We start from the raw sequence: 27383 nt of genomic DNA, 5'->3' as shown, positions 1-27383 counted from the left end.
GAATCGAGATTGCCAAGGCACTTCCACCCTTCTGCTCTCCTGAGAGTTGGGGTAGAGGGAAGATTTTCTCTCTCCGCAGCCCCTCAGGAAGGCTGGGTAGGGTGAAAAGCAGCTTAGCAGAACTTGGGGAAGATGGATTGAGGGGAGAGAGGCCACGGGGTTCAGGGTGCCCTTTGGTCGACTGACCCAAATACAGGCACCAGCGGGGCCTAGAGATGCCCTTCACTCTTTTTGAAGAGAGAACGGCAGGTATTTGAAAATCTACTTGTCTAGCATACACTATTTGAGAATCACCCAGACTCAGGTAAGCTACACATACAGACTTAGGTGTAGCTTCTCCTACAGCTACCGGCTGTATGGAGAACACAGGGGAAGAAAGCTGTGTAGGCTGGAATGGATAGCAAAGGCTTTGGGGACTTAGGTGGACACAGAGCTTGGTGAGGACTGGGAGATGAGAGAGGTTTCCTTGAAGGGTGCTAAGGAGGTGAAAATGAACTCTCCTGAGAGAACTTCCCATTCAGAGTCTCCTTTAGGAATGGGAACTTCCTCCTGGGATCTTGGTCAAGTAGATCACCAGGAAATGGCTTGCAGCTGACCCAGTGAAGAAGGAAAATATTTGTCTCAGGATCCTTACTTTTTGTCATTGTTATTTTGCCTGAAAAGTATCTAGTTGGTTAAACAAGCTTCTTGCTAAGGAACCCTGGACATTTTCTTAGGTGGTAACAGCCATTTCAATTCTCTTGGTTTTTGAGGACTTCAATTACAGCCAGGAGGGCCGTGACAGGGAGACATTTCTTGTACACTTCTCTGGACAGCCTACTGCCCTCCAGACTGTCTCCTTTCCAAGGAAGCTCTGGATGGTTCTGGGATGAGGTTCTGGTAGCAGCTTTGTCACAGTATGTTGGAGCAGTGGCACCAGGTGTTCCCTGAGAGGGCTAAATCAGGGATCCAGATTAACACCTTTTTTTTTTTCCTTCCAGCAGTTACTGGGAATTGAACCCAGGACCTCGTATATGGGAAGCGGGTGCTCAAACACTGAGCTACATCCGCTCCCCAATGAGAGTTGGCTTTTTCATTTGTTTGTTCTGTTTTTAGGAGGTACTAGGGATTTAACCTGGAACCTTGTACATGGGAAGCAGGCACTCAACCACTTGAGCTACATCTGCTCCCTTTAACAGCTTTTGAGGCATAATTTAGATATCACAGAATTTCCCCATTTTACGTTACAGTTCAGTGAGCTTTAGTAAGTTTATGTTATTGTGCAGTCATTGCCAGCACGTCACTTTAGAACACTTCCATCACCCCCCAAATTCCCTCGTTTATAGTCAGTCTCCTCTCCTACCCCCAGCCCCAAGCAACCATTGGTTTGCTCTCTGTCTCTGTAGTTTGGGCTTTCCTATGCTGTAAATGGAGTCTCATAGCAAGCAGTCTTGCCCTTGACTTCTCTCATTTAACACAACGCTTTTTGAGGGCCTTCCATGTTGGTACATGTATCAGTAGTTCATTCCTTTTTATGTGGATGCACTTTTTCATTTCTCTCAAGTGTACCCCTAGGAGTGGAATTGCTGAATCACATGGTATTGTAATTACTCTCGTCTTTGTTTGGATGTATATTTTTGTCTGGACCAGGACCCCTCCTCCCCATTTTTTTATGTTTGTGTACTGTTCAGTACCAGTTGTTGTAGTTGTAACTTCTGCTTACTCACACCCTTACCTGGGCTGTGGGGCGTCTAAGGAGGGCAGAGCAGGACAGGCTACTGCCTTGCTCCGACACAGTCATTCCATTCATTTATCACGCAAGTATTTATTGTTGAGGTACTTTGATGTATCAATGAATAAATGAAATAATCCTATCTTCCTGAAGTTTCCACTCTCATCGGGATAGACAGACAAATGTAAAATGATAAGAAAGGCATATGGAAAGTGTCAGGTGGCAGTGGGGCTTTGAAGTAATTCTGACCATGTTGCTCCTGCGACTTTGCAGTGCAGCCTTCTCAGGGTGTGAGCAGGCAACAAGGAGGGCGGTAGGAGCCCGGATCTCCCCCCTCCCCCATGAGGCGAAGGAGCTGTTTGGTTCTTGGTGGAGGCTTGTATTGCGGGGTGATGGAGCCAGCGACAGAACAGCCCAGTCCCAAGCTCTCATGCCCGCAGGAACTTGGCACTGGACCTTATGCTGTGCCCTCTTCTCAATCCCTTCTCCTTTTCCCCTTCCTGCCTTATGATTCCTTGCATGCCTATCAGCCCCCTGCTGTCCGCCCCTGCCCCCCCACCTCTTGCATTTGTCACAGAGAACTAAGGGCAAGGGTGTGGGGAACTGGAAGGGCAGCGTGCTTGAAGGTGTGTCTGCTTGCATCCTGCAGCCTGCCCTGGGACACTTGGACTCCAAGCCCAGCAGTAAGTCCAACATGCTGCGGGGCCGCAACTCGGCCACTTCTGCTGACGAGCAGCCACATATTGGCAACTACCGGCTCCTTAAGACCATTGGCAAGGGCAACTTCGCCAAGGTGAAGCTGGCGCGGCACATCCTGACTGGGAAAGAGGTGAGTGCTGGGATTGGGGACATGTCAGCATCTCCTTACCCTGTTGACACTGCAGCAGGTGGTGGTGGGACTGCTACCACAGCCAGACAGCCTCGTTCATCAGGCAGAAACGAGGCCTAGGCACGGGGTGTTGCTAAGAGGGATGGGTGAAAAAGAGTAGGAAATATAAAAGGTTGGAGAGTGACTTTAGCCTGGGCAAAGAGGTAATCCTGGGTTTTTTGTCTCACATTCAGGTAGCTGTGAAGATCATTGACAAGACTCAACTGAACTCCTCCAGCCTCCAGAAAGTAAGCACATAGCACCTCTCTTGAGGGGCAAAGCACTTTCACTCCATTTGGACATTCTTTTGAGTCCCTACTTTAAAGCCTCTGGCCATTTCACTGTCCCCGCCATCCCTCCCTATGGCCTTTGCTCCCCTTAGACCTCGGCTGGAACCCTGTGTGGATTTCTGGATGGGCTTCCTGCCCGGGCACTGGCTCTTTTGAAGTCATTCTGCTGCCCCTTCCCAGTCGCTTAGCCTCCTATCTGACCTAGTTCCTGCCTCTATCTTCTGGCCTGTGGCCAGCCCTGTGCCAAAAACCACATGCTTGTAGCCATTCCTAGAAACACATGCAGCTACTCCAAGATCTGGAGTGCTCCAGGGAAGTGGCTCCAAAAGTACAGGATAAGAGGCAGGGAACCCGCCTCTGGGTTCTGTCACCTGTAAACCCTAACCTCCACTGCCAAACCTCTGACAGTATGGGCAGGCTAGGGACAGGTGTTTACAGTTTTTCTTATCACTTCTAGGCTGCTCTTTTCTAGAGTGCCTGAAGTTATTTGCACATAGTCTTCTCTAGATGAGACTGGACTTTTCCTTTCCTCCTCAACTTGCAGTGGGAAACAGGTCTGTCTTAGCTGGGAGGGGGAGCCCTCCCGAGAGGAACACACCCATGCCTCTGCTGAAGAAACTCTGGAAAGCTGGTAGGAGTGGGGAAAAAAAAGAAGATAGGTTTTTACTGGCAGAACTGGGAAAGCTTGCCAGTGACTGGTGGTTATGGAGCTGAAAACTCTTCTGCCCACTCCACACCTCATGGGCTCCAGCAGTTAGGGGAAGGAGAACGTCCCCATGTTTGGTTCCCAAAAAACTGCTCCTGAATATTCAGGTGAGATGACTTTTCTGACCTTGATTAGCCTCCTAGCTCTTTTCATCTTGTGGCAGATTGAACTTTTGTTTTTAATGAGCACACTGTAGTATCCAAGTTAGAGGAGGGGTATCACTCCATGCTGAGTCAAATTCAGGGACACTGGGGGGCTTGTGTAGAGACAGGGGGTTATTAAGAGAGATACTCACAGAATTGGTGTGTGCAGATCGAGTTTCCCTGACATGTTATTTGCCAGAACCAAGGTGTTTCCTATTTCTTGTTACCCTGGGGATCCCCTCAAGGATTCTTTGGTTGAAAGGAAACACAACTGTCCTCACCAGGGCGTCCCTGCTTGGAGCTTTCCAAGAAGAGAAGGAGAACTGTTCTTAACTTAACTGGCCCAGATCGCCAAAGAGGTAGAAGCCAGCTTGGTGTGGGTTGTTTAGTCTTCGGAGCTGTCTAGCCTGCCACTGGAATTGTCTCTAGAGTCAACCAAACCATCTTATTTCCTACCTCTTGTTTTCTCCCTACATTGTCCCAACCAGGTGGAAGGTACTAGTCCCAGACAAATGTAGCTTCTCTTAAAGCCTGTCGCATACTCTGTTACGAGGGCCAATCTGATTGTGACCAAGTAACACTGGTTAAATTTGATCCCAACAATGATTCCTAAAGGAAAAACATGGAAGAAGCCAGCAACCTGGGGATTCCAGACCAGCCCCAGAAATTCCAAGGTCTCTCAAGAGAATGCCACTTCTAGGCTAAGTGGGCACCCACAGGGTAAAAACTCTGGCCTCCTGCGGTAATTGCAGCTGCCTCCTGCCCCATTTCTATGCTGCCCCCTATGACTGCCCCTGAGCTGGTACCTGGCATTTTTTTTGTCTCTTCATCCAAGAAAACCTCTGGACCGGGGAGGAAAGCAAGAAAAACCTGGGGCTCTAATAAGAAAACAGAGCCATGATCAGAATCAGGGTCCTAAAGATTGAAAAGCCCACCTCTGCTTTTCCTTTCCAACTCACAGAAAATTGTAGGGACTCAATTAAGAGGGGGGGGGAATGTGTACACTTTTTCTATAAGCTATTATATTCTGAAATTGGGCTCCACCCCAAAAACAAAAAGCCACTCTGCTGTTTGTGCAGGTGACAAGAGCTGGAAGTTACAGAAATCCCCCCTTCAGATCTCCTTCCCCCACAGAGGGGAAGGAATTCATTTCTGTCATCTTTCTTTATAGAAATGTATGGTTTGGAGCCCCTGAATTTGTTTCACAAAGAGAGCGTGAGTGTGTGGAGGTGGATTTGATTAAAATTGGCATCAGCTATATATAGGAGTGGCGGCTTCTGCCACCTCCCCAGAGGCCTGGGAGAGAAAGGCCTAGCCACTAAGTTCAGAGCCCTCTGACCTCACTACATCAGAAAATTAGGGAGTTCCGCTTCAGATCTCCACCACCCCTTTACATAGACCAAGCTGGAGTCTGTTTAGCCACTGAACTTTAGAAGCAGCTCAGGTCTGAACAGTCAGGGTTGTGGATCACAGTGCCTCCTTCAGAGGTGTCCAACCCAAGCCTGTCTGCTCTGGGCTCTAGATGGCAAAGCTGGCTTCAGCCTAGTGGTAACAAGGCCTTAGAAGAAGGCCCCAGCCCAGCTTTTCTCCAGCCTACCTTTTTAATTCCCGCTACCCTTCCCCGCTACCGAGGAGGGACTTAGATAATCCCGACAACTGTCCTGTATCTTTTCCTTGCCTATTTTTCTGAAAAAGAACGCTGGCAGTGACTCTGTTTGGAGGGGGCCTGAGAGGAGCAAGTAGAGCACGCATGACCCCTGGCATTTTATTTTCCAGCTATTCCGCGAAGTAAGAATAATGAAGGTTTTGAATCATCCCAACATAGGTGAGAACCAGTTGTCATTCCTTTCTTCCTTCTCCCACAGCTGGGCTATACTCTAGCACGTAGTATTCCCCAAGGCACACTGCCCTTCTGGACTCTGTAGTCATCGTGGATCCTCTGGGGGAGTTCAGCTCAAAGCCCAGCTCTGCCCCCGCACAGCACATCCGGCTGTCCTTAGTAGTTTGACTGGTATGCAAGGAACTTGTCCTTGGGAGGGGGGGTGTGATAGGGAGGGACCTTTCATCCTAGGAGGCTCTTGTACCTGTGGGTGCTCAATGTTTGGCCCCGGCTGCTGCTTGGACCCACGGCTTGGCCTTTCTCTTTTAGTTAAATTATTTGAAGTGATTGAGACGGAGAAGACACTCTACCTTGTCATGGAATATGCTAGTGGAGGTAGGTGTAGAATCGCCTCTTCCTGTTTTGTCCCCACTCCCCCCTCCCCCAGCCAGCTCTGACCTGATTCCCTGCTCCTGTCTCTTGCAGGAGAGGTTTTTGATTACCTAGTGGCTCATGGCAGGATGAAAGAAAAAGAGGCCCGAGCCAAGTTCCGCCAGGTGGGTGTGACTCCCCCGTGGAGTGTGGTCCTGACCTCTGCCTTTTGGGGGTTGGCATAGATTGAGTAGCTGCCTGTTTGTTTGTGGCCTTTGGAGGGTCCTTTGGATGTGGCTTCTCCGTGTGGCAGCTTAGAAACAAAGTCATGGGGTGACAGTTCTGCCAGCCCCTGGAGACCCTCTCAGGTACCCTGGGCTGACCCTTCCTGCTTCCTTTCAGATAGTGTCTGCTGTGCAGTACTGTCACCAGAAGTTCATTGTTCATAGAGACTTAAAGGTAAGGCACACCACTGTCCCCATCTTTGGGTCTGGGCTGGGGAGTCCACCCTCCAGTCATCATAACATGAATCATCAGGCCCTGAGTGTTCAAGGAAACTCCAGCCTTTTGTTTTTTTGAGATGATGAGGAGGCCCTAGCGCTGCTTTTGAGATAGGCCTGGAGGGTAGGCTTAGGATCCCATTTCAGCAGGAGAGCCGAGAGTCTCTGCCATTTCAAGTCTCAGCACAGCACCTCTCAGTGCTGCCAGGTATGGCAGGAGCACCCCAGGCTTTCCTTCCCTTCAGGCGGCTTGGGGGCTTACTAACAAAGAATGTTGGATGTCCTCACATCTGCAGAACTGGAGTTTTGCAGGCATGCACCCTTGCACGGACCGTCTCTTTCACCAAGACATAGGTTTGAGACTGACTACCTCGGTCCTCCCCCGTGTGGCCATGATTTAGCTGGGCCCGTCACTGAAGCCTTATGCAGCTCCCAGGCTCCCAGAGACTTCAGATCGCACCCTCGCCTGCTGCCTCTGTGTGGCATTGCCTGTGCCGCCCTCCTCCTGCCCAGCCTGTTAACACTGGCTGAAGCACTGCCCTGGGGTTGGTGGAGGAAGTTCTGAGACTTCCCGTTTGTTCTCCCCTTCCCCTCGGCTCCTTTCTGTCTCCTTGCCTTAGTGTGGTCCGCTGGGTTCCGTAACAGTTTCCATCTTACTTCCCAGGCAGAAAACTTGCTCTTGGACGCTGATATGAACATCAAGATTGCAGACTTCGGCTTCAGCAATGAATTCACCTTTGGGAACAAGCTGGATACCTTCTGTGGCAGTCCCCCATATGCTGCCCCAGAACTCTTCCAGGGCAAAAAATACGATGGACCAGAGGTGGACGTGTGGAGCCTGGGAGTCATCCTCTATACACTGGTCAGCGGGTCCCTGCCTTTTGATGGACAGAACCTCAAGGTGGGGTGAAGTGCAGGTTTAGGTCATTTTTATTACTTTTCATTTCCTCTCTTGGCCTCTGGCCTTAGCCCTGACCTCTCACCTTTGCCACCTCTCTACCTTTCTCCCATGGCAGAGCTTCAGAGAAGGGCTTGCTAAAGGTAGCAGCATTGAAAGGGCTTCTGCACCCAGTGTAGTAATTTTACTTCCTTTCTAAGGGAAAGGGATGGGACATTGTATATTATCTCCCCTAGACACTCTGGGATGGCAAGGCTCTGACCAGCTGAGCTAGACTGGCTGACCTAGAGGGCCCAGGGGTAGGTGACTTCACTGCCTCTCTGGTGAGGTGTCTCATCCCAGGTTGTCTGCCTCCTACCATATTTCATTTCCGTCTGCCTGGCCCATCTTAGCTCTAAGGATCCTGTGGGTTAGGTTTCTTCCCTTGGCCTTGGGGCGATTCAGATGTCTTTATCTCTGTATCCCCCTACAGGAACTGCGAGAGCGGGTACTGAGGGGGAAATACCGTATTCCGTTCTACATGTCCACGGACTGTGAAAACCTGCTCAAGAAATTTCTCATTCTCAATCCCAGCAAGAGAGGCACTTTAGAGGTGAGTAGCCTCAAGGCCACCTGGCTTGCAGGTCCTGGGGTTCCCAGGCAGTCTTCCAAGCTGAGGTTCCTTCCCGTGTGCCCCTTCCCTTCCCTTTGCTCCCCAGCAAATCATGAAAGATCGATGGATGAATGTGGGTCATGAAGATGATGAACTAAAGCCTTACGTGGAGCCCCTCCCAGACTACAAAGACCCTCGAAGGACAGGTGAGGCTGTGCTGGGCCCAGGGATTGGGCCTGCCTGGGGGTCTGAACCAGGCCTCACTGTCTCTCCACCCTGTGCAGATTTGATGGTGTCCATGGGTTACACGAGGGAAGAGATCCAGGACTCGCTGGTGGGCCAGAGGTACAACGAGGTGATGGCCACCTATCTACTGCTAGGCTACAAGAGCTCTGAGGTGCGTGCACCCTCCTCCAGCCCCTGTCCAGCAGCCGTGTTATCAGTGGCAATAAGCCCGTGCTTATTGCACCCTTTGGGGACAGAAGCTCATCTCTGAGTAGGCATGCCCTCTGCTGACCAAATTTAAGTCCTGGCTACAGGCCTCAGTCCTCTGACCCTTTTGCTAACCTCCATCGGTGAAGGAATAAGAAAGCTGATCTGGGCGGGTTGGTCCGGTTGGTCTCTGTTGTGCAGACTGAGTCTAGGTCGGACTGTCTGGGCCAGTCATTTGTGCTGTCTTTGTTGGTCTAAGTATCTTTGTCTGTTTCCATGTGCATGGGTCGGTGTGGGTTGATGTCTGGGGTTGTCTGGGTGCCTCTGTCTTCCTGAATCTGAGTCTGTGTGTCTGGTCTGTGTGTCTGTGTGTATATATGTCCACCCTCCCATCTGTGGCTCTGGAGGATTTGTGAGTCCGTGGCTATCTCTGGGGTGGGGTTCTGCTGCCATCAGAGCATCCCGGTGTGACACCCAGCCTCCCCGCCCTGCTCTCCCCCAGCGGCGTTGGGCTTCTTCTCTGGGTTCTTACCTTAGCCTACTTACGAGGCATGGTGTGGTGGTTGGTGTAGACCCTTGTTAATGTGTGGTGGTGGGAAGAGGGATGTGATGTCTTCAGGGTCTGGACATGTGTTCCTCTGGGTCTCTGTGTCCCTCTCTGAGGGCAGGAGGTCTCGTCTGCTGGCATCTGATGGAGCATGTATGAAGGGCAGGGGTGAAGGGAAATAGGTTTGGCTGTAGCTTGGTCTTGGGAAGGATGGCTCGTGTGCCCCCGGGGTGTACTTGCACTGAGGCAGGGCAGTGAGCATGTCTATCCATAGGGGTCTTTGCCTGACTTCTGCTCTCCCCTGATGCCAAGTTTTCTGTCCTTGCAGCTCGAGGGTGACTCCATTACCTTGAAGCCCCGGCCTTCAGCTGATCTGACCAATAGCAGTGCCCCTTCCCCATCCCACAAGGTACAGCGCAGTGTCTCAGCCAACCCCAAGCAGCGGCGCTTCAGCGATCAGGGTAAGTGCTTTCGGAAGTTGTGGGTGAGACACCAGAGAGATCAAAGGGTCTGGGGACTTTGGGGAGTGACTACTTTGGTTGTGTGGCCTTGAACAAGTCACTTAACTGCCCTCAGCCTCTGTGAAATGGGGTTTGCTGGGTTGCTGGCAGAATGGTAGGAGAACCCCACATACCTGGTGGGCACTCAGTGGGCCCTGGCCTCACCCGTTCCCACTGCCCCTCTGGCTCTGCAGCTGGTCCTGCCATTCCCACCTCCAATTCCTACTCGAAGAAGACACAGAGTAACAACGCAGAGAACAAGCGGCCCGAGGAAGACCGTGAGGCGGGGCGGAAGGCCAGCAGCACAGCCAAAGTGCCTGCCAGCCCCCTGCCCGGCCTGGAGAGGAAGAAGACCACCCCTACGCCCTCCACGGTGAGCCTTGCCCTCCCTCCTGCCCAGCGCCCTCGCCCGCCCGCCCGCCCTGCCTGCCTGCCTGCCTGCCTGCCGTGGGGCCTGCGCTCCCCAGGTGGCTCTGTCTCACTCCAGCCCTGGCTCCCTTTGGCTGCCTCCACCCTAACTTTCCCTCTTTGGTTTCCCCAAGGAGTAGAGGCAAAGTCCTCCTCCTTCCCTCCCCCTGTCTGCTTGAGGTGCAATGTGGTGGGGAAGCAAGTCCCATGAACCTGGGGAGAGAACCTGACTAGAATTGTTTTGATTTTCTGTAACACAAATCTCACTCTTCATTCTCCACAGAATAGCGTCCTCTCCACCAGCACAAATCGAAGCAGGAATTCCCCACTTTTGGAGAGGGCCAGCCTCGGCCCTTCCTCCATCCAGAATGGCAAAGACAGGTGAGCAAAGCCACATCCTGGCCTGCCAGCCTCCACGGGAGTGGGACACCAGCAGCCTCTCACCGCAGCCATGTCTGTCGGCAGCACCATCCCCTCTCCTGGCCAGAGTCTTCCTCCTTGCTCTCTGGCCTTCTGGCCCTGGCTCTGTCCAGTCCAGCTCTCCACACACCAGCCCTCCCCGGGCCTGCCTCACCCCACTTCTTTTCCCCTCAGTGACCTCCCAGCTGCCTTCTTGCTTCTCTCCCCCAGCCAGGATAGGGTACTGCCTTCCTCCGGGCATCAGCATCCAAGGCTTTGCTTTTTGGGCCTCGGCTCAGGGCAGGACCAAGAGTTGCCTGTCTGAGGTGTGCACATCGAGGGTGGCACCAGCCCTGCTTTCTGCCTCTGCCCAGGAGAACAGGGCCCCTAGCCTTGACAGCATTTCCTGCTGTTTGGGAGTTCCTGGCTCCGGGACTCTTCTGAGCTTGATGAAAGTTTCCCCTTAGCAACACCCCACTCAATTCTGTAGAATAAATATCCTTGATTTTTGAATTCCTAGGAGACCAGTACAGCCCGGAGGGAGTGGTCGCCTGCCAGCTCTCCTTTCGTTTTTGATTTGCTCTTCCCAGGCCTGGTCCTACCTTGTCGCCTCCTCACCCTGCCCTCCGCTCCCCATCCCCTGGTTGCTCGGCTTTGACCTGGCTTTGACCTGCATCTCATCACAGCTCCCTGGCCTGACCTGCCTCCTGCTGGTGCACTCAGCTCTGGCTCTTCCCCTGCCCTTGCTTCCTAATCCAGGCCTCCTGCCCCCACCCAACCCCCTAACCCGGGCCTCTCCGCTGCTTTTGTCTCCTAGCCTAACCATGCCAGGGTCCCGGGCCTCCACGGCTTCTGCTTCCGCCGCAGTCTCTGCGGCCCGGCCCCGCCAGCACCAGAAATCCATGTCGGCCTCCATGCACCCCAACAAGGCCTCTGGGCTGCCCCCCACGGAGAGTAACTGTGAGGTGCCGCGGCCCAGGCAAGTGTGCTGGGGCAGCTGGTGCATCTGCTGCCCTCGGCCTGCCCCACCCTCTACCCCCAACAATATCTTCTTCCTATCTGGGGGTCCTGCTCTTTTCTTGTCATCTTAGCCACAAGAAATGGTTCTGTCCCCTGCTGCCACAGCTCTACCTCTCAAAACAGATTTGTAGAAAGTGGTCCTGAGGCTCCAGAAGGAAGCCATTTTGTTCTGGGCTTTCCTGCTCTCCCCTAGGACCGTGGGGACAGTCAGCATCACGGCGACTCGGTCCTCGAGGGCTGGTCAGCATTTTCCCCTTGAGATTCCAGTCTGCCTCGCTCCGCAGGAGCCTCTTCTCTCCAGCCTGTTCTGCTCTCCTCCTACTTAACCTCCTTGCCTTCCTCCCTTGCCCAAACCATCTCCGTCCACCCTCTACCCAGACTTCCTCCTTACTCACGTCCTCCGTGGCCCACCCCTTCCTTTTGTGTCCTCTGTGATGGCTGCCTCTGACCTAGCACCCCCTTCCCTGTCCCTACCACAGGGTGCCCAGGCATCACCTGTGGTGATGGCTTTTTGGTGCCCTGATACCATTCCCCCACCTCGTCTCTTTTCCCACAGCACAGCCCCACAGCGTGTCCCTGTCGCCTCCCCCTCCGCCCACAACATCAGCAGCAGTGGCGGTGCCCCAGACCGAACCAATTTCCCCCGGGGTGTGTCCAGTCGAAGCACCTTCCACGCTGGGCAGCTCCGACAGGTGCGGGACCAGCAGAATTTGCCCTACGGTGTGACCCCAGCCTCTCCCTCTGGCAATAGCCAGGGCCGGCGGGGGGCCTCTGGGAGCATCTTCAGCAAATTCACCTCCAAGTTTGTGCGCAGGTGAGTAGGGAGCTCAGGGTATCAGAGAGACTGAGGCCAGGTGTTCCTTCCTGTCAGGGGGTGGAGTTGGGGACCACCAGAACTGGGCTGGGGCCCTGGGCCCAGACCTGGCCCTTCTTAGTCCCTCCCCACCTCCTTACACACACACCCTTCATTCTCTGGCCCCAAGCAGATGGGCCATGCCGCCTCCTCTAGGAGAGTGTGACTCAGATGCTAAAATAAAAGCCCCCCTCTTCTCTCCTGGGTTCCCATGGAAACTTACATTTGGTGACGCAGCTGCAAAGTCATGAGGCATAAGCCAGGCTGGGCCAGAAGGAAACTAGGCCTTTTCCTGGTCTCTTGCCTCAGCGTCTTTGACCTCCTGCCCTCCCACCCAGTTGGTTATGGTTATTTAAGACAAGGGCAGGGGTCTGGCTGCAGCCACTCCCCTCTCACTCCCTAGGGTGACGCCCATAAGGAAATAGCTGGTAAGGGCCCTTGGCGGCCCTCTTCCCTTGGAGCGCCGATGCTCTGATGCTTTCCTGTTGGAACGAGGGTGAGGATTCTCTTCACAGGGTTTCTCACACCTTAGCCCCTGCAACCCAAAGGGAGGAATTTGACTCTGGAGGTGCACCTGGGAGTTCTGCCCCTTGGCATGCTCCCTGTCCCCATCCCACCCTTCTTCCACCCACCTCAGAGTGGGGGCTCAGGAAGCGAGAGGCGGCTTTGAGAGCACAGGCTTGCCCGCCCTCCTGCCCCTCCCTCCACTCAGCTGGACTGGGCCAAGCACTGCCCCCCTCGAGCCCCGGAACGCAGGTGCCAGGGGAGCTGCAGGGAGGGGTGTGAGCAGGCCTACACCTCTCGGTCTCTAGTCTCGCTGAGCGGCTCTTGAACCTGTGAAGCCCACTCCCCACCTGCTTATCCACATACCGTCTTGTTGGTTTTTGTTTTGTTTTTTTATTTTTTTATTTGTCTTTTTTTTTTGTTTGTTTTTTTAGAAATCTGTCTTTCAGGTTTGCCAGAAGGTAGGCGTTGAGCCCGCTGTGTGTGTGTGTGTTGGTGTCCTGTGTCCTGCCTCCATCACTAACTCCCCTTTTCTGGCTCTCGCTCCCTCCGTCTGCTAACCAGGTCTGTGTGGCCTCCTCCCTCTGCCATCTTAAAGGGAGGAAGACTGCCTCCGCCTGGGCACCAGCCCGAGCCCGCCCCTCCCCACCATCCCCATAGGCCGCCAGGGCTCGGGAGCACACGGCCCCCAAGGGGGCAGGTTTGCCCACTCAGGGCAAATGGTGGGCCCGACGCCTGCAGTTACACCTGTCTGCACGCACTGGGGACCTGCTCAGGGAATTCTCCCTTTAAGATTGTCTTCCTCGCTGCCCTCCCCACCTCGGGGTTTGGGTCCCAGTGTGGGGTTCCTTTTCTGTCCCTTTCCTCTGCTGTGTGCATGCGCTCCCACGAAGCTCCACTGGGGTTCAGAGTGCATCTGGGATGGTTTCATTTGGGGGTCTCCTGGGCTTCCCCTCCCCTGGGCTCCTGAACGTCCCTGCTTTGACCTCTTCCCCCCATCCTCCAGGATGGCAGAACTTTGGAGGTACCTCAGGGACACCGAGTCCCCAGGTTCCAATCTGACTCCTTCAGGCCCAAGGAGCCTCTGCCTCACAAACGGGGTACAGCACCCCTGTCTGGCAGCTCCTGCAGCACACTTCCTGCCTCTAGCAGTATCTGAAAGGCATCAGGCCTCTTCTCCCCAGGCTGTTTTGTCTCCTGTGGCTTACAAAGAGTCTGGAGCTGGGATATTCTAGAGCAGGGGGAGTTCTGCCCCAAGCCCTGAGAAAGAAGAGGGTTCCTGCCCTCGGGCCTCTCCCAGGCCAGATCCTGGCTCTCCTAACCCTGGCTCCACCGTCATCCTGTCTGGAGGCCAAACAGGCTGAATACCAAGCTGAAGACCAAGGCCAGGCCCTGCTTGGGAACGCTGGTTCCCCAAGGCCAAGTCAGCCCAGGCCTTGCACGGGCGCCAGGACGCGGCCAGTCACGTCGGTGCCTCCACTGATGGTGAACCTGTTGAGACAGGGCCTCCAGGCTCTGCCCCTTCTCCCGCTCCCCCCACCCACAGCTCTTCCCTGCACGGCTGTCTGCTGCTGCACAGGGCCCTGCAGGGCCCCCACCCACGCTGCGCAGAGCCATCCTCTCACTCTCAGGTGGGGCTGGAGAGAGCAGCTGAGGGCTCCTTCCGTGCTTAGCCCGGGCTCCCTGCTCGCGGTGCGCTTGTTGCATTCGTGTGTCTGGTGTCTTCGTGCTTCTTTTACATGTGCTGCTGCTGCTCCTCTCTTCCTCCTCCTCACGGCACTGCCCTCCTCTGCAGTTCCCAGTATCCTGCTCCAGGCACCCATCTTCCAGCCGGGAGCTGGAGAAGCCCGCTCAGCGGGGCCAGACCTCTCCCCTTCCCACTCTTCCCGAGTATCTGCCCTGCCCTCCATCCTGCCTCCTGTACAAGCAGATGCCCTGGCAGGCTGGCAGGAGGCCTCTAAAGCCTGGGGGAGGTGGCCGCCTCCGCAGCCGGGCCTCAGGGCCCTTCTCCCCGCTCCCAGACCCAGGCACACGCTGAGCCATTCTAGGTTTTGGCCTTTTGGGCCACCTGAGAGAGGCTTCTACCCAGTCTGCTTCTCCCACAGAGATCCAGAACCTTGCAGCCCTTGCCTCCAAGAGGAAGAGACTGCAGTTCTGAGCCCCTGGTCTATTGGTGCGGCCCACTTACAGCCCTCCCCCTGGACCAGACGTGAGCCCTGGCCATAGGCCACTTCGAGCTGGGGCTGTGTGCTCCACGCCTGGGTGTGCACCCACACGCCCCTCCCCTTCTGGGACAGAGGCCAGGAGCTGAAGGAGAGCGGGGAGGGACAGTTGAGCTGCCAGTGGGAGGTGCCGCTGGGCCATGTTGCCCTGCCAGGTGATGGGTCCTGCCCACTCATTGGTGGCACCTGCCCATACCCACCCTCACCTGGGTCTGTGGCAGCGGCGGAAGGAGCGAGAGGCCCCAGCACTAAACTCTCCCTCGCTCTGTTTTTTGAGGAACCTGAATGAACCTGAAAGCAAAGACCGAGTGGAGACGCTCAGGTGAGAGGGTTGGAGCCAGCACCGGCCCTGCCTGGGCCACCGGGCTCGCCACAAGCCTCCTGCTCCTCTCCTCCTTCAGCCACTTGGCTCTTCTCCGGTGGTTCTGCCCTGTCACCCCCCACACCTCCCACTTCTTGGGGCCTCCCTTTCCTCAGAAAACCCCCAACCCCCAGCTGCATTCGCGCTGGGCCCTTCTCCTCAGGTGTGGTGTGTTCTGGAAGTAGACGCCCTGGGCTGGGCGGTTGGGGCTGCAGAATCCTGCCCGTGGCCCTTGCTCACCATTTTGGCCCTCGATGTCTTCTTTCTGCATAGACGGTCTGTGAACTGCTCGGTGCTAGTGAGCACGCCCTCCCATTTCTTCCCTGAGCCTCCCCTTTTCACAGAAAAGAACCGGTAACTGCATGGAACAGTCAGACACACACCCAGGGGACTGGCTTCTCCTCCCGGTCTCTGCCCACCCCCCTCTCGCCCTCCCTCCGCTTCCCCTGACAGCTTCTAACCGCTCCCTCTTCCAGCACTGGCAGCCTCCTGCACACCCTCCTCTCTCCTCTGGTCTCACGGGCTGTCTGCCGGGGGGCTGTCGGCGGGTGGAGGGTCGCAGCGCCCTGCCTGACGGCGCCTCTGCCCTCTCCACAGACCTCATGTGGTGGGCAGTGGAGGCAATGAGAAAGAAAAGGAAGATTTCCGAGAAGCCAAGCCCCGCTCGCTGCGCTTCACGTGGAGCATGAAGACCACGAGCTCCATGGAGCCCAACGAGATGATGCGGGAGATCCGCAAGGTGCTGGACGCGAACAGCTGCCAGAGCGAGCTGCACGAGAAGTACATGCTGCTGTGCATGCACGGCACGCCGGGCCACGAGGACTTCGTGCAGTGGGAGATGGAGGTGTGCAAACTGCCGCGGCTGTCTCTCAATGGGGTTCGATTTAAGCGGATATCGGGCACCTCCATGGCCTTCAAAAACATTGCCTCCAAAATAGCCAACGAGCTTAAGCTTTAACAGGCTGCCAGGAGTGGGGGGAGACCGAGGCAGGCCAGCTGGACTTAGCTGCTGGGGCCGGCCGCTCCGCCCCACCTGGGCGAGACTGCAGAGACTGGATTGAGGTGTCTCCCCCTGCTGGCACTTCTCCCCTCCCCTGCCCTGTTTTTTTCTTCCACGTTTGTGGAGGAGGGGAGATGGTTCCTTCCCCCCACACATTCACCCCTGCCAGAAATGCCCCCTTCCCCTCCCCCCACAGGAGGCAAAGGAAGGGGAGGTGGGGTGGGGGGGGCAGGGCTCCCCCTTGGTACTGCGGTTGCACAGAGTATTTCGCCTAAACCAAGAAATTTTTTATTACCAAAAAAAAAAAAAAAAAAATCCCAGCGGCCACCTTTCCTCCCTGCCCCATTGGGACAGTCGAGACTGGATCCTCTGGGGTTTCCCAGGAGGGTGGCTCAGGGCTGGAACACTCTCAGGCAAGAGTGGTGGAGTTCCCTGGCAGTCCCTCCGCCGGGCCCACTCGGGCTTCTCCCCTCTCCTTCCCTCTTCCTCCTCCTCCTCCTCCAAGCAAACCACCAGAGGTGGCCTTCCCCTGACCTCAGCCCACTGGGCTTGAGGCCGGGCAGCTGGGGTGGGGGTGCTGCCCAGCCCTGAAGAGGGGGCTGGCGGCCGCTCTGGGGCTGCCGAGGTGAGGGCGAGGGGCTCTGGCCTCCCTCCATACTGTATCCTCTGCCCTCCCCCCTCCCCCAGAGCTGGGCATTTCCTTCCACAAGCTGCTGTGGGGGCATTCGTTCCCCCTTCTCAAGTCTGTGCCATCTTCTCCCACCCCCCCCCCCATCCCCCGGGTAGGAGGAGGAGCTAACCCCAGGGCTGGGAGGGGAGGGGGGCTGCAGGGCAGATGGCCAGGTGCCCAGGGGGCCGCCCCCGGGGGCCGCGCGGGCTGCTGGTCTGGAGAGGAGGGTACCTCGGCAGGCTGTGGGAGAGCCTTTGTCTGAAGGCGCAGCCCCCGCCTCCCCGCTTCCCGGAACTCCGTTGGCATTAATCTGAGCACCAGCTAGTTCCACAGCAGTGGCGTCCCTCCCCACCGTCTCTCGGCCTGCCTGCTCTTCCTGACGCTGTCGCCTCCACTCAGGAGACACTGCCCTGGGCCTCCACTGCCGCCTGGCGGGAGGCTGGCGGGGCAGCAGGGCCGGAGCATTCGCCCTGCAGGGCTGGGGGGACGGATGGGCCAAGAGGCCCCCAGCTTGCTAACCTCCGCGGCCGGCGTGGGTGCAGGTGGCTGTGGGCGTTTGGCTGGTGGCGGTCGCTGCCTCCCTTAATTTATTTCTCTGCTGTTCCTGTTCTTGATAAATTTGGGGAGGGGGGAGTCCTTTTAGAGGCTGCCCCTACCCTCACCTGAGTTGTACATTTTTTTGTGATGGGTTTTATTTTCTATTTTATTATTTTATTATTTTTTTGATTTATAATGACTCCACCCCTATTCATCACCCCCACTCCCAGGCCAGCCTCAGTGGCAAGTGGAGCCCTTGGGTCCCAGGAAGGGGCCTCACCGACCTCAGCCCTCCTACCCCACGCCCCAAGCTCCAGCTCAGACCAAGGGCTCCCCTTCCCTCCCCCCCCCCTTGCCCTGTGGAACAGCCTGGGTGCTCCGAGGGAGCCAGGAGGGCATGGCTTGGCTCCCAAAGGGGGTGGGGGCCTGGGGCACCCCGGCAAGGTGGCCCCTCCCCACCCAGCCCCCCTCCTGCACTTAGTTTCTCCTCTGGATCAAACACGTAATAAAGAGAATGTTTGGAATCTGAGCTGCCGCCTTCCATTTCTTCTCTCAGCCACAGGAGGGCAGGGACCCAGGCCCCGTGGGCAAGATGGGGCCCAGCCCACCTGCCTTGTAGGAGAGAATAGATCCTGACTAGGGTCTGGGAACATGGCCCAGGGCTGGCGGGCGCCGCTCCCTCCCGGTCCCCTTGCACCCGAAGGGAAGAACTCCTCAAGCTTAGTTTTTATTTCTTTATTAAAAAAAAAAAAAAGTTAAAAAATAAACCCAAGTCTGTATCCATTCCCATCCCTGCTTTCTCCAAGCTTGGGTGGCAGGCATAGTGGGCACCCTCGGAGCTCGTCAGCATTTCCCACCCAGCCCCTGAAGCTGTGGGGCCCCAAAGAACCCCTCTGCCCGCCTCCGCCCTCGAGCCTCCCTCCCTGTCTCACCCCAGACTTATTGCTAAAAGAAGGGGAAAGAGGAGAGAACAGCTACCACGCCTAACTGTCCTTTCCCCCACCCCTGCACTACGGTCACTACCCGTGCCTGACACACAAGGGGCAGGGCCCAAAGGCAGGGCCCGGCGTGGGATGGGAGGCAGCCACCCCAGCCCCAGCCAGGAAGCAGAGTCGCCTCAGGCCAGCGTAGAGGGCCTCTGAGCCCCGGCCCTGCGCTTGGCTGGCAGGGCCACATGCAGGACCCACATGTCCAGGCTGTGCCAATCGGCAGCTCTGCGTCTTTGAAAGACCTGGCAAAAGCCCAAACCCTTCTGTCCTCAGTGAAGTCGGTGCCCAGGGATGTCCAGCCAAGGGGTTCTGGAGCCTTCTGGTTGGTGGAGGACCTCAGGGCTCAGAGTGAGGGCGCTGGGGGCTCCAGAGGGGCTCCAGTCAGGGTGGGCGGGGGCTGGGGGCCGGAGCGGGCGCTGTGGCGGGAGGCAGCCAGCGCGGGGCGGATGAGGGGCGGGGGAGGCTGGTTGGGGGCCAGCCGGGGCTGGAGGAAGCGGCCCTGCTGCAGTGGGGGGGGCTGGCGGAGCAGGGTGGGAGCCGTGGGCAGAGGTGGCCTCAGCAGCGGGGGAGGCTGGGACAGTGATGTGGGAGGGGGAGGGGGCGGGGGCGCGGGCGGCGCTGATCGGGGCACTGATGCAGAGACGGACGTTATCTGCACCTGAGGGGGGAGAGAGAGGGAAGCGGGGCCCTTTCGTACCCTCAGCCCCGGCCAGCCCCCTCTTCTCTCGAGGAGTCCCTTTCCCCCCTTCTCACCTCATCATCTTCCTCTAAGGTTGGGGCTGGCAAGGGAGCCCCTCTCCTGGCCTCCTCCATGGGGACGGGGGCTCCGGGGGCGCCGGGGGCCCCGTCCTGCTCGGCTTCCCATTCCTGCAGCACCTCCTCCAGGTTGAAACGGCGCCGGTAGCTCACAAAGAAGGTCTTCACCTGCGTCAGAGTCTTGTTCCCAATCACCTCTGCAATAGCCCCAAAGTCTTTGCCATACCTACGGATGGCTGCAAGGGTCAAGAGGGCAGAGTGTGAACAACCCCTCAGAGCTAGCTCCTTCCCTGGAGGGTGGGGGAAGAGATTTCTGGGGACCCGCTACCCTTCTCAGGATCTAACCCACCTTGTACAGCCAAAAGTTGCTCATCCGTGGTCCAGCGGGAGTTGAACTTGGTGTTGGCCTGCACAGCAAGGAATATGTCCCTTTAGATTCAAAAAGATGGACACAGAGGCCTGGCTCCCCAAGCAGAACCCGCCGCCTCCAGAGTCCCCTCGTCTGCACCCAAACTGCAGAGCAGCCTTACCTCGGGGGGGCGGAGTGGCTCGATGCCGCCCTCCAGGGCTTGGCGCAGGCTGCTGTTGGTCTGCTTCATGCTCTGCACCTGCCCGAGCCGAAAACGAAGGCACATCTTGTCAAACTCTGTTCCAGGGAGGTCCCTCACCACCCTGCAGGCACCACCCCTCCATCCCCCCACAAAGCTCTCTGGCAGTCCCACACACAACCACCCAGTGGGGGAGATGCAGGGTTTGGCTCCTTTTTTCTTTTTCTTAGAAGTTTAGGAAATAGGAGCAAGTGTTCCCAGAATCCCAAAGGAAGGGCCAAGCCATCTCCTCTACACCACAGCTGCCCCTTGAAGTTAGTGCCCAGGTGCCACCAGCCCCCTACCTGGCGCTTGAGGGAGATGAGCTGGGAGTCCAGGCCTCGGAGAGTGAGGTTGGCAAGGTCCGGGCTTCCTGACACAGCAGTGAGGCCCTCGGGGCTCAGGTACATGCCCTTGGGTGGGCGTCGTCGGGTACGCAGCGGGTGGTGGCGGTACTGGGACACCTGGACCTCCTTCTTTCCGGGGCCTGGGCGGGCATTCAGGGGCCGAGAGGGCAGAGGCTGCCAAGCAAGAGAGGGGGTGGATGGCACAGAGCCCGAGGAGTGGCAAGCGGGCAAGCAGGTGGGCAGGCCATCTGCAGGCCTCACCTCTCTCTTGGGGTCTCCAGCCTCTGGCTCTCCCTCGCTCACGGCTCCTCGCCCCTCCTCGAGCTCATCGCTGCTGACAAGGTGGCCAGGAGGGAATGAGGGGCAGGGCCCAGCAGGAACTCCACCTGCCCCCCCCAGTGCTCACCCACGCCCCCACCTGTCTTCTTTGTCCTTGCGGCCCCCCAGTCGTCGTGCCTGCCTGTCCATCACGCTGGTCCGGCTGCGTGTCTTCTTCCAGGAGTAGTAATACTTTACGAGGCTGGGGATCAGCTTGTCGGGCAGCTGGGGGCGGCAATGCCAGAGATCGGGGGCCCGCCCGGGAGTCCGGGCCAGGGGCAGGTGCATCACAGAGGACGGGCTAAGGAGAGCTGGCTGGGGAGGGGTGGCCTTACCATCTGCTGGATTCGCTGGAAGCACTTGCCGTGGAAGCCAAAGGCCTGCTCAAACAGGACCTTGTCCTCCACCGTCCACTCATCGGGGAATGGGGTGAAGTTGGCCAGGTCAGCCAGCGACTTCTCCACGTCGTGCTTATGCCACAGGAGCATGCCCAGTGCCTGGCCCAGGACAGGGGGCAACTCGGGTTCAGCTACGCCCCCCAGCACTGTCCCATCCCCACCCCCCAGCCCCTACTGAGCCAAAGCTCACCTGCTCAATGTTGTAGCCATGTTTCTCCTTGGCCATCGCAATGTACTTGTCCACTGGAGGAGCGAGAGAGGCCCGAGTCTTGGAGGAGGAGGACTGTGACTCCTAACCCAGGCCCTGTCCAGGGAGGGGGAACCCCTCCCCGAGAGCCCAAGCCCCCAGGGCATGGGTGGAACCCACACACCCCAGCCTCCTGCCCACCTCTGAGAAGAGCTGACCACCAGCTGGCACAAACCCAAGCCACCCGGCCCCCAGGGCTGGCCCCACTCACGCTTGGCGTCGGACACACAGTGGTTGGGTGACCACACCAGCATCCCCTTCAGCTCCTTGTTGCTGTAGCGCGCGGGGCTCTCTGAAAGGCAAGGCCGCGGAGCAGAGGATGGGAGCCTCTCAGATCAGCCTCTCGGCGCCTGCCTGGACCCGTGGACCCATGGCCCGTGCAGGCGGCAGGAGTGGGGCGTGCGAGGTGAGGCCTGAGCGAAGGAGGGGCAGAGACCCAGACAGGAAGGCAGAGCAGGAAAGCAAACCCTGCCACGGGGCAGGCCGCCTGCCCGGGGAGTGGGAGCCAGCCAAGGGCGCTCTCAGGTGGGGCCATGGGCCAAGCCCTGGCCCCCGGGTCCCCTCCCCTGGCGGTTGGTCCTGCACTCACCAGGCTTGCACTCCGGAATCACAGCCTGATAATTGGTTCCAACGCGGATCATGCTGTCTGTGGAGCCCGGGGAGGCGGTCAGGACTCCAGGGAGGGAGGGAGGCCGGGAGGAGGTGGCGGGGAGGTGGCTGGCCTGGACTTCTCCTCCCTGACCATCCAGGGGCCCCCACCTGCCAGGAGGCTCACTTCCGGGCCCCCGCCTTCGCCCTGAGCCACCCTCAGCCACAGGGGGGATTGGAAGACCTTGCCCAGTCATGGCCATGGGGGGAGGGAGAAGGGTACAGTTTGAGAGCCCAGGCCAAGCAGAGCCCTTTGTTCTGGCTGGGGGGGTGGGGAGTGGGGGAGCGTTGGAGGGCTGCCCCCCCCAGACCTGGACCACGGCCCTGCAGGGAACCCAAGGCTCCTCCCCACCACATGAGCTCCCGCCAGACTTCAGTCCCCTGCAAGGTGGCCGGGTCTGCGGGGCCCGCTCCGTGTCAAGGAGCACCGCCTGGCTCCCTCCACCTCTCAGGAGCAATTAGCTGCAGGGGCTGAGGGCAGAGCGGGGGCAGGCAGGGCGGCCTCCCGGGCAGCGCTCGGCGGGGCCCGGCCTCCAGATTCCCTGCGCCGGCGGCCCCAGGCTTGCGGGGAGTAGCGAGGCGGAGGCTCCAGGCCAGGGAGAGGCGGGCCAGAAACCAGCAGTATAATAAGCCCGTGGTCGGCAACTCTCCGCCCCCGGCCCCCCGGGCCCACCCCGCGCCGCCGGGCTCACCGTGCGAGTGCTCCTCCTCGCTGCTGTCATCCTCCGAGTGGGGCTGCCCGCCGTTGGGCGCCGTCTTGGCCCGGCTGCGGGACAGGATCCCGGAGCCCGCGCTCGGCTTCTCCATCACCGAAGGCATCACCCTTCCCGGCTGCCCCGGGGGGCGCGGGAGCCTCGGGAGAGCGACGGTGGTTGCCGCGCTCGCCCCGGCTGCCGTGCGCGGCCCGGCCTGGAGAGGTCGCCACTGAGGCTACGAGAGGCAGGAGGTCAGCGTGGCCAGGGTCCGGCGAGGCGGGCGCCCGGCGGGGAGCCTCCGCACTCCCGGCGCCCCCCACGGGCGAGGGCGTCGGAAAAGTTTGTGTGGAAGTGGGGTACGCAGGGTAGGGGGGCGGGGATGAGCGCCAGGTCCGGTGCGGCTGGGGCGCGCTCGCTCGCTCGGCCACGCGGGGTCGGGGACTCCCGCGGGGAAGTCGGGGCGCCCTGCCCTCGGGGCGCCCCGGGAGCCCCAGCGCCCGCCCGCCCACGCCGTGCACGGGGGGCGGGAGCCGCAGCGCAGTGGGCGCCCCCCGCGGGCTCCGCGGCCCTCGGCGGCGCCCGGGATGCCCCAGAGCCCGGGCGGGGGACCCCTGTCCTAGCCGGACCCCGGCCCGCGACGGCGGCCGGCGGGGCCCCCGCGGGGGCGGCGGCGGGACGGCGCGCACGGCGCGCGGCGCTGGGGCAGAGTTGCCGGGAGGCGGGCGGAGCGCAGCCGCGGGCGCCGCCTCGCACCCTGCCGGCGCGCTCGCTCTCCCCGGCGCGTCGGGCTGCGGCTCGGCCGCCCGCTCGCTCCGGCGCCGCTCGCTCCTCGCGCACACAATGAAGCTGCTGGCAGGGAAGTAGTGCCGGCTGCGGCCTCAGCACCCCTCCCCCAGCCGATGCCTCCGCCAGCTGAACATCTGGCCCTGGGGTGGGAGGGAGGGCCCGGGGGGCGGGGCCGGGGGCCGGGGCCGGACCTCCAGGGGGTGGGGTCAGCACGAGGCTAGGGCGCGCTTCCCTCCGCGGACCCCCTCGCGGCCCCCGGCTCCCGGACGGGCCCCCGGGGGAGACCTCGCTGCCCCCCGGGAGCTGCCGGAGGAGGGGGGCGCCGGCCCCACCCGGGCGCCCCGCGGCCCCGCGGCCCCGTGGGCTCGGGTTACTGCCGCCTGCCCCGGGGGCCCTGAGGCCGCCTGCCCGGCCGCCCGGGTGGAGCCCAGCTTTTCCTTCCATTTCCCTTCCTGCCAAGGAACTCCCCGCCCCCCCCCCCTTCCGCAGGGGGGACCCCCCTTCATGCGCCCTTGGGGGCCAGGGCGGATGGGAGGCTGGACCGGGCGAGGAATGAATGCCTCCCAGAGCTACCGGGCCCGAGCCTGGCTTCGGGTGGCTGTTCCCAGGGGGCACCCCCGTTCGCTGTAACTGCCGCGGTCTGTACCCCCAAACTGTGACTGCCCGGGCCGAGGCCCGGGGGGTGGGAGGTGTAGGGGGGAAAGCCTGGACGGCAGGGCGGGGGAGGAGCTGGGGCTTCTCTCCGTCCGCCGGGTTCACTGTCACCCCAGCTGGGGGGTAGCAGCCTCCCCCCCCCCCCCCCCCCCCCCCGCCCACGGCGAGCACGGGCAGAGTGACAGACAGGGAAGCGAGGGGGTAGAGCGGCACAGACGGCGAGGGGGGAGGGGGTGGGCAGAGACTCTCCAAGCCAGCCCCAGCCACCCTGCCAGGCACACAAAGAGCCAGCTCACACACCGGCGGCGGCTCGGAGCCTGCGAGCTGCGCCCGTGCCTGTCCCCGCCGCCCGGGGCACGTGCTGCGGCGCACACAGGCCGAAGCCCCCGCCCGCCGCCCCGAGCTGCCGGGCACACCTCCGCCCGGGCACACCCCGCGGTGCCCAGACGGGGCCGAGCCGCCACGCGCGCCCTCCGCTCCCTTCCCTTCCCCGGCCACTCTGTAATCAGATTCCTAAATTTAGCAGCAGCCCTGGGCCCTGCCCGGGCTCCCCGCCCCCACCCGCGGCCTGCGGTCCGGCCGCGACCCGGCGGGGGCCGCCTGTTCCTGGGGGGCGCCCGCGGGCGGGCCGGGGCCCAGGCGGAGCACGACCCCACCCAGCCGCGGGGCCGCCGGGGCCGCCTGGGGCCACCCTCGGGCCACCCAGCCCGCGGCCACGTTGCCGCCGCCCGGCCAGCCAGGCCTACGGGCCTTTTCCCTCTTTGTAAATCATGGACTGGGCGCTCAGCCCCGAGGGCGGATCTGGACAAAGAGGGGAATGAATGGGCCAAGGGCAGGTCCCAGCTCCCGGGGGCTGCTCCAGGGCGAAGAGTCTCCCTGACCTGGCCCCCTCCCGAGTGGCAGGGTGCCATCCCTGCCCCCAGCACCTCCAACCTTTCGGGAGCTCTCCTCTGCTCCCTCCTGCCTGGCAGGCAGCCACCCACTGCACCACCGCCCCTCTCCAGGGATGCAGGCTTCCCGAGGGCCGGCAGCTGGCCCCTCTTCAGGCAGGGCCTCAGTTGGGGCCCCCACCCTCCTCGCCTCCTCTCCCCGCTCACACCTAGGGTCCAGGGCCCAGCCTCCTCGCTTCCTACCCCCAAGCCTCAGCATGGTGCCTCTGTCTTGCCTGCCTTTTCCAGGGCTGACCCAGGGCCCCAGAGCCTTTCCGGCACAGACCCCCAGCCCCCGGCTTGCCTCGCGCCCCCGCACCACCCACCACCCACCCCCAGCCCCATAAGACCCCAATTCTGCTCTGGCTTTCCCTAGAGCCAGGTCCCCAGGCAAGATTTTCCCTGGGGGGGGGGGGTGAGGAGGTGGGGGCAGGGAGGGGAAGTTTATTCCTGGGGGAGGGGGCGGGCCAAGGCTCTGGTGGGCTGAGGCTTCTGCCTAGGAGGTGGGAGCGGTGTCCTAGGAGTTTGGGGGCGACTGGGGACCCAGGGCCCAGATGGAAGGAGCATTCCCAGTGAGCCGCCTGCTCCCCAAGGGACATATTGCTCAGGGTTAAAAGGGGGAGGGGCAAGGCCCCACCCCTCCCACCTGCTGCAGCCGCCCCCTCCCCAGCTGGCCCCCTCTTTTGTTCAAAGCCACACAAAGGACAAGGGGCCCCGGCCGGCCTGGCCATCTGCTCCCAGCAGCCTGAAGGCTCTTAAAGGGACAGCACCCCCTCCCTGCCACCCTGGGGCTGTTGGCAGGGCCCAGCAGAGCAGCTCCTCAGGACAGTCTCAGCGGTACCCCAAAGGCCACCCGCCTTTCCCTAGCTCCCCAAGCCCCCAGGCCAGGAATCCTCCGCCACCCCCAGGCCTGGGGCGCCAAGGTGCCACGTGGCCAGGAACCGGGGGTGTGGGAGGGGAAAGTAGGAGAGGCAGCCCCCGGGGACCAGCCCCTCCTCTCCGCCAGCCTGAGGCGGCCAGAGGGGCCGGGGAAGCTCTGCAGCCAGGCAGGCAAAGCGGGGTCCTCGCCACCCCGCAGCACCCTCTGCGCTTTGTGAGAGCTGCAGGTCTCCAGGGACGGCCCTCCCCGCCATTTTCGCGCATGAGCTCACTCTCGGCCGTCCAGTGAGGATGGCCGCCGCAGGCCACCCCGTGATTGGGCACACCCATTTCCTACGTTGGACAGATGGGGAAACTGAGGCCCTGGTAGCCCCGCACCCCCCAGACCACCTGCTCCCAGGCCAGATCTCAACTGCCCGCTCAGCACCTCTGCTGTAAGGGCACATCGCTCGTGGGGTTGTCCCCTCCGTCCGCCCGCTGGGCTGTGACCCCACGAGGGGCCATGTCCACGCGGTCACTGCTGTGTGCCCCGGGCACTCGAGATGGTCGAGTGAATAAGTGTCGGGAGCACCCAGAGCCTGCCCCTCCCCGGGTCCTCTGCCCTCTGCCCGCCGGGCATTCGCCTCCTCCCTCTTCCAGGTGAGGCGGCAGCGGGGACAAAGGTCGAACAGGGATGCTGGGAAAGAAAAGGAGCGTGACCTTGAGTGCGCCACCGGCCTCCCCTCTCCCCCCTCTCCCTCTTTCCAAAGGCGGGGGCAGCTCCAGCCAATCCCACACCCACCAGCCCTGCCAGACAGACGGGGACTGTCCTGAGCCCTGGCCCAGCAGAGGCCGGCTGCTGTGGTGTGGTGCCCGGGACCCCGGCCAGACCCAGCGGTCACAGCCAAGGGGCTAAGCTTGGGGAAGAAGGCAGGCGGGCCGGCCCTGGGGTGGGGGGGAGGGGGGATCTGAGCCGGAACCGGCTGTGCAATTGGGGGAGGGGTGGGGAGAGGTGCTCCCTAGGCGCCGGGCCTGGGGTGGGGTGGGGAAATGGAGGGGTGGGCTGCTGGGTGGAAGCAGCCTGGGGGGCGGCGCCCTCCTGCCCCCCCCCCCTTCAGCCCTGCCCAGACAGGTATTCTGTGCCTTGCTCCCCTCGGGGCCCTCTGGCAGGCTGTGGGCGCTGGGTGCTGCCCTCCTCCCCGCTGGGCCCATGCTCCCCCCCACAGGGCTGTGAAGAGGCCGAGAGAAGGTGACAGAGGTGACAGCTCCGGTGTTCCCCGCTGCCTCGAGGGCAGTCAGGCAAGCTCGTCTGTGCGTCTGTGCGTGGTGCCCAGGAAAGGTGTGGGGTCAGCAAGAGCTCAGCTGAGAGGCAGGAGGGGGGCAGGGGTCCAGGCCCGGAGCCCGCCTCCTCTCTCACCTCCCGCCCTTCGCCCTCACCTGGGCAACCCCTGACACCTGAGCCAGCCAGCGCCCTCTGGCGGCGACGGCTCAGACCCAGGCAGCGTTGGGAGGCGGGTGCCACCTCCCCCTGGGCTCCGTGTCCTCCCTGGCGTCCTGGGGAGCCCATTCTTCTGGGGTGAGTGCATGGATCAGGGACCCCTCTGGGCCTTCTGGGGTTACTGAGCCTTAGATCCATGTCCCAGGAAATCTAGACCCCCAACCCCCCAGAACGTCGAGGTGAGGCACCCAGAGCGAAGTCAGGGAGAGCAGAGACCGCTAGAGAAACTGCAGAGGCCACTCGGACAGGAAGGAGTGGCCGAGAGCGGGCGGGTGCCAGAACTCAGGCTGCTGTCAGACAGGCAGACCTGGGGCGTCCTCA

General features: G+C 60.4%; 2 protein-coding genes across 8 annotated transcripts in view; one reads left to right on the top strand and one right to left on the bottom strand.

Moving 5' to 3' along the window:
- MARK2 (microtubule affinity regulating kinase 2) overlaps positions 1-17881 on the top strand; it is a 55931-nt gene extending 38050 nt beyond the window's left edge. For 3 of the 7 annotated variants that reach the window (XM_058305262.2, XM_058305263.2, XM_012519361.4), the window contains exons 2-19: positions 2361-2540; positions 2774-2827; positions 5495-5543; positions 5868-5933; positions 6024-6094; positions 6312-6368; positions 7074-7310; positions 7780-7899; positions 8006-8105; positions 8184-8296; positions 9207-9339; positions 9573-9751; positions 10070-10167; positions 11003-11164; positions 11762-12019; positions 12997-13023; positions 15062-15106; positions 15743-17881. In XM_058305262.2, coding sequence (XP_058161245.1) covers positions 2361-2540; positions 2774-2827; positions 5495-5543; positions 5868-5933; positions 6024-6094; positions 6312-6368; positions 7074-7310; positions 7780-7899; positions 8006-8105; positions 8184-8296; positions 9207-9339; positions 9573-9751; positions 10070-10167; positions 11003-11164; positions 11762-12019; positions 12997-13023; positions 15062-15106; positions 15743-16103 — 2310 coding nt within the window. In that variant the 3' untranslated portion in view covers positions 16104-17881. Of the gene's footprint in view, positions 1-2360; positions 2541-2773; positions 2828-5494; positions 5544-5867; positions 5934-6023; positions 6095-6311; positions 6369-7073; positions 7311-7779; positions 7900-8005; positions 8106-8183; positions 8297-9206; positions 9340-9572; positions 9752-10069; positions 10168-11002; positions 11165-11761; positions 12020-12996; positions 13024-15061; positions 15107-15742 lie in introns of those variants that run through there. The other 4 variants (XM_058305265.1, XM_071217969.1, XM_071217970.1 and 1 more) reach the window with 3 other exon arrangements.
- Positions 17882-18071: 190 nt separating this feature from the next.
- RCOR2 (REST corepressor 2) lies at positions 18072-22817 on the bottom strand. Its single transcript, XM_058305270.2, has 12 exons — positions 22335-22817; positions 21584-21640; positions 21206-21286; positions 20938-20990; positions 20685-20846; positions 20450-20574; positions 20293-20362; positions 19990-20205; positions 19628-19705; positions 19447-19504; positions 19095-19333; positions 18072-18999 (listed from the first exon to the last, which is right to left on the bottom strand). Exons 1-12 carry the CDS (start codon positions 22459-22461, stop codon positions 18685-18687), a joined length of 1581 nt encoding a protein of 526 aa, XP_058161253.1. The 5' UTR covers positions 22462-22817; the 3' UTR covers positions 18072-18684.
- Positions 22818-27383: the final 4566 nt, after the last annotated feature.

This window comes from Dasypus novemcinctus, chromosome 10, assembly GCF_030445035.2.
Source record: "Dasypus novemcinctus isolate mDasNov1 chromosome 10, mDasNov1.1.hap2, whole genome shotgun sequence".
Classification (NCBI taxonomy): Eukaryota; Metazoa; Chordata; class Mammalia; order Cingulata; family Dasypodidae; genus Dasypus; species Dasypus novemcinctus.
This window is presented reverse-complemented; position numbering and strand designations above follow the sequence as displayed.